The sequence below is a fragment of the Chrysochloris asiatica genome, unplaced genomic scaffold (assembly GCF_000296735.1).
Source record: "Chrysochloris asiatica unplaced genomic scaffold, ChrAsi1.0 scaffold00186, whole genome shotgun sequence".
NCBI classification, from domain to species: Eukaryota; Metazoa; Chordata; class Mammalia; order Afrosoricida; family Chrysochloridae; genus Chrysochloris; species Chrysochloris asiatica.
The window spans coordinates 4966355-4972165 of NW_006408704.1; the positions used below are offsets into that span (position 1 = coordinate 4966355).

At 48.8% G+C, this 5811-nt stretch overlaps 1 protein-coding gene across 1 annotated transcript in view; it reads right to left on the reverse strand.

Moving 5' to 3' along the window:
• Positions 1-317, reverse strand: part of SLC6A11 (solute carrier family 6 (neurotransmitter transporter), member 11) — a 177805-nt gene extending 177488 nt beyond the window's left edge. The window contains exon 1 of the mRNA XM_006872183.1: positions 16-317. Within this exon, the coding sequence (XP_006872245.1) occupies positions 16-256 (241 nt within the window). The 5' untranslated portion in view covers positions 257-317. The remainder of the gene's footprint in view (positions 1-15) is intronic.
• Between the last annotated feature and the right edge of the window lie 5494 nt (positions 318-5811).

A 5811-nucleotide genomic window follows, 5' to 3' on the forward strand; every position in this document is an offset into this window, starting at 1 on the left:
CGCTCGCCTCCTCACCTCCACCGTTCTTGTAGCACAGGTAAGGGAAGCGCCACACGTTGCCCAGCCCTATGATCTCGCCAGCCACGCTCAGCACGAACTCCACCTTGTTGTTCCAGTGGCCGCGCTCGTGGACCGCCTTGTCGCGCGAGTCTCGCGCCGGTGCCGCGCTCCTGCTGCCGCCTCCGAGTGCCTCGGGCTCCCGCACCTCCTCGGCAGCCTTCCCATTGCCCAGGGGCAGCGCCTTCTCCGCTGTCATGGCCGCGGTGGCTGCCTCGTGCGCCGGGCCCGGCTCTGCGCCGTCGCCCCGGGCGGGCAGGCTTTTCAGGAGGCGCGAGCGGACGGGAGGGGGACGCAGGGGGTGGAGCTGAGGGGCCGGGCCGGGCCAGTGCGGGGACGGGGACGGGGACCTAGACGCGGCGCGGCTGCCGGGGCCCTGAGAGCGCCCACGCCGCCCCAGCCGGGCTCGGCCACGGGAGCCAGCCAGCACTTTGCGCGCGCCAAGCACATTGCGCCCGCCAGCACCTTCTGCACAGATTCTTCCTGCAGGTCTACACACTGGCTGGCCTCTTAAAGAGAGGAAGCACCCATCAGACCCAGGCCTATTCTGACTCCACACACCAAGCCCCCAGGTTCCATCACTCTGTTAACTTCAAAGTGCACAAGAATTACCTGGGGATCTTGTAATAATGCAGATTCTGTTCCAGTACGTCTGGGATATTCTACATTCCTAACAGACTCCCAAGGAACTCGGGTAGCGTAGTGGTTACGAATCGGGCTGCGTGCGAACCTCAAGGTCAGCAGTTCGAAACTACCAGTTGTTCTGCGGGAGAAAGATGAGGCTTTCTTCTCCCGTAAAGATTTACAGCCTTGGAAACCCTGTACAGGGTCGCTATGAGTTGGTTTCGACTCCACGGCACATAACCACCACCACCAAGAGACGCCCAGGTGACACCAGTATCGCCAATTTCTGGACCATGCTTTATAGAAAATGATAGTAAGTAACCTCGAGGTTTCTTCCCAGCACCCAGGGACTGTGAGTAAGCACTAGGGCTGGAAGTTCCACCTGCAGGTCTTGATTCAGGACAGTGTGATCTTAAGAGCTTATCGTATGTATGGAGAAAGGCAGTGTCGAATCTTGTGTTTCACCTAGATCAGCAGGATGAGTTTGGTCTAGTCACCTCACCTCTCTGTGCCTCAGTTTCCTGATCTGCAGAAGGGACCACCAGTAGTGACTTCCTTGTGTGAAGGCAGTTCCAGTCTACTCTTGGAAAGCCCTATGAAGCACAGTTCTACCCTGACACACATGGGGTCTCCATGCATCAGAACTGACACAGCCACTGGTTTCGTGTTTGGTTAATGAGAAAAAGTTTATGAAGTACTTAACTGCTTTAGAAGTGCTCAGTGAACACTAGTGATTATTATTATTAACATATTGTTACTGTTGTTTGGTGCCTTCGAGTGGGTATCAACTCATAGCGAACTTATGCACAACAGAACAAAACACTGCCCAGTCCTGTGCCAACCTTACAATCATTGCTACACTTGAGCTCATTGCTGCTGCCGCTGTGCCAATCCATGTAATTGAGGGCCTTCCTCTTTTTTGCTGATCCTCCACTTTACCAAATATGATGTTCTTCTCCTGGGCTGCTCCCTCCTGATAATATATCTGAAGTATGAGAGACGAAGTCTGACTATCTGGCTCCTAAGGAGCATTCTGGCTGTACTTCTTCAAACATAGATTTGCTTGTTGTTTTGGTGGTCCATTCCTGGTGTGGCACTGTAGGGTAAGCACTGGATAACAAGGTCGGTTTAAACCTCAAGGTTGGTGGTTCAAACGCATCACCTGCTCCTTGGAAACCCTATACAGGATCGCTACAAATCGGACCAACAACAAGGTACTTTTAATATTCTCCACCAATACCATAACTGAAAAGCATCAATTCTATTAACATAAGATGTGTGAATACAAGGGTAAGTCAATAATTATTGCTATAAAATCATAGAAGCTTCTATCAAAAATATTAAAATGTGAAGCTACATGTGACTTCTTGTTTAATATGCCTTCCCACTCAAATGTGAATCAAATGTATATCATCTTGTCAGTTACAACGCCACTAGGCTGCACCTAGTAGGTGCTCAGTAAATATTTATGGAAGAGAATGGAAGGAAGGGAGAAATGGGAAAGTAAGAAAAAATATTAGAGTTAACAGGAGACTTGTTGTTAAGTGCCGTTGAGTCGGTTCTGACCCATAGCGACGCTGAACAGGGTTTCCGAGGCTGTAAATCTTTGCGGGAGCAAAAAGCCTCATCTTTCTCCCGCGGAGCAGCTGGTAGTTTCGAACTGCTGACCTTGAGGTTCATAGCCCAATTTGTAACCACTACACTACCAGGAGCCATGGAGATGATCAAATCCCACGCAACCATTTCAACAACAACAAAAGCCCAAGCCCATTGCCATCAAGTCAATCCCAACTCATAGTGACTTTAAAAGACAGAATAGAACTCTGGGAGTGTAGGGGTTACAAATCAGGCTGCTAATCTCACAGTCAGCAGTTGGAAACTACCAGCTGCTCCGCGGAAGAAAGATGAGGCTTTCTGCTCCGGTAAAAATTTACAGCCTCGGAAACCCTGTACAGGGTCGCTATGATTCGGAACGGATTCCACGGCACATCACAATAGGGTTTCCAAGGCTATAAAGCTATTGAGTCTGAGCTACTGACCTTTCAATTAGCAATTTAAGCACTGTGCCACCAGAGTCATTTCCCAGCTCTGGTGAAGCCCTCAGCCCTCCTTCGGGGGTCTGTCAAGGAGAGTGTCCCCATTCTGTAGTCTTCAAACAAGCACCTTCTGCTTCTCCTTTCTTTCCGCTCACAGCAGTTCAATCTCTCCCCACCTCCATCCTGCTAGACACCCCTTCCTTCCTCCATCTCCCAGTCTCAGGCCTCTTTCCTCCCCTCCCCCTCACTATCATATTTCTTGAAAGAGTAAGTTTACATGCTGCAGACTCTGTCTTCACCTCCCACTCATTGCTCAGCCCACAGCAATCTGGCGCCCACCCTCACCACTCCTAGGAAAATGTTGTCTGTGTAGGTCTACAAGTCCTCTGAATTTGGACTCCTTGGTTACGAGTCAGGCTGCTAACCTCAAGGTCAGCACTTTGAAACTACCAACCCTTCCGTAGGAGAAAGATGAGACTTTCTGCTCCTGTAAAGATTTACAGCCTCGGAAACTCTATACAGAGTCGCTATGAGTCGGAAACAACTCCACGGCGCATAACCACCACCACCACCACCATGCGTGACTCCTTTGGCGTCCTAGTGTGGTGCTGTAAGATAAGCACTGTATCGCAAGGTCAGTTTGAACCACTAGATTGGTGGTTCAAACTCACCAGCTGCTCCTTGGAAATCCTATACAAGGTTGCTATGAGTCAGAACCATCTCCATGGCACTTAACAACATGATTCCTTTAGGAACCCTGGTGGAACAGTGCTTAAGCACTCAGTTAAAGGCCGATGGTTCAAATCCACTTTTACTCTCTTATTAGAAGAATGGGGCCGTCAGCTTCCATAAAGATGTACAGACTTTAAAACTCTATGAAGCAGTGCAACTCCGTCCTGTGGGTCACTATGAGTGGTAAAGGACTCAGGGCAGTGGATGGAATGGTGTCTAGTCCACTTCCTTCCTTCTAGACCTCAAAGTCACTCTGCACTGCGAATCTCTGCTTTCTTTTTTGAGGGGCCTGATTCCCTTACCTGATGTTTTTCTCACTTGTTTCTCTGATTTTCCTCTCTCTCCCGTTAAATTTGATCTTTTTGTCTGCAGCCACCCAGCTAAATACTAATGGCTCTCAGATGCCCATCTTCATGTGTTTCCCAGGGTGTTACAATGTTACAGTACCTTCCGGTTCTTCCCTCTCCCCTCCCTCCAACTCCATTTTGTCTGCTTCCCCGCCCTAAGCTACAAGGTGCGTAATTTAAAGGACAACATGGCTTTTGATAGGCCAGGGCTAAATCACCCCAGCAATGACCACGCCCTTCCTGTTGAACCTATATAAATCCCCTCCCTTCCCAACAACTCTCTCTTCCTTCTTTCTCTCCTCCTTTCCGCCTCCTGCCTTCTCTCCCCGGCAGAAGTTATCTTCCTCACCCTGAATAAAAGTCTCTAGATGGGCCATTTGGAGTGAGGTGTGGTTGATGAGCAGCACCGGGGTTGTTTTTCCCCTTTCACAGGGTATATTAGAAAGTCAAGACTCTGCAGAGTGCTAACGTTGTTGTTGTTAAGTGCTGTGGAGTCGGTTCCTACTCATAGCAATCCTGTACTGGGTTTCCGAGGCTGTAAATCTTTACGGGAGCAGAAAACCTCATCTTTCTCCCGTGGAACAGCTGGTCGTTTCGATCAGACCCAGGCTCTGCCCTGGCTGGACTGTGTTAACTCTCTCCATCAGCCTATCTGTTGAATGGGGGGAATATCAATACTGACTTCAGAGGAGGGTGAGGGTTAAATGTCACTCGGGCAGTGTCTGGCACATGGCAGGTGCTCTGTAACAGTCATTCTAAGGATGATGGTGAAGATGTTGACCCTTACATCATCGGTCCTTCATTGCTTGCTATAACATAAAACCAAATTGCTGACTCAGATAGCTAGAATGTTCCCACATTCTGAATGTCTGTCTTATCTTCTATACCACCACCACCCACCCCATCTGTACCCCCCACACCACCACACTGAAAGTCCCTAATAGTGGCTTTATTTCATCTCACATGATCCCCAATGTTGCATCTAAAATAGGCAATAAAAGGAAGAATTCGTCTCAACCTTGATAGTTCCTACACATGGTAGGCACATAACACATAAGAGTCAGTTTCTTAAATGAATGTTGTTGTTGTTGTTATGTGCCGTGGAGTCGGTTCCGACTCATAGCGACCCTGCACAGGGTTTCCGAGGCTGTTAATCTTTACGGGAGCAGAACGCCTCATCTTTCTCCCGCGGAATCGCTGGTAGTTTCGAACTGCTGACCTTACAGTTCGCAGCCCAATTCGTATCCAAAGGTAAGAAACATACATCTCCTGTTTTCCTTCTTAACTATTGCAACATTAAACTCTCACCCCTGAATCTGTATGCATTGCCTCTGGAAACTAATTACATTTTACTTCATAGGTCCACTCAGCATAATCAGCCCCAGGTACTGACTTCATCTGAGCAGCTATGATTCTCAGACACCTGGAGCAAGCTCCGCTCCACACATGGACTCCTCTGTGGCCCTAGGCACATCACTTACCCTCCTCTCTAAACATTAGTGTTCTCACTGATAATCATACAATGAGCATGATGACCCTCATCTCTTGGGGTGGTCTTGAAGGTGAAATGAGACCCCAGATAGAGAAGAACTAATGCCTAAAACTCTACTCTCAAGTTTAAATGCTTTCCTTCGTGAAATCTGGCCAGCGCAACTTCCTCCTGTTGGAACTTAGTCAGTGCATACCTAGAGTCCATCCCCGTGGTTATTTCAGGTTCTTGAAAGGCATTCATCTAGTTTGTGTGTTTCTGAAGATGCTACACTCCTCCAGCATTTAGGACCTTTTCCATATCTTTAGATATGTTTGAGGAACAATGACCTGGAGAGCATACACCACTCTTCGTCACCCCATATCTCATGTGTGCCTGAACCTGGGTTTACTCAGGCAGGAGCATGGATAGTAACATGCTTCATGTGGCCCTGATTCAACATGGCAAAGTGGGGAAGAACATGAGCCCTGCATTCACATGCCTGCACTGAAAGCCCAGCTCCACCACCTGCTACTTGGATGTCCTA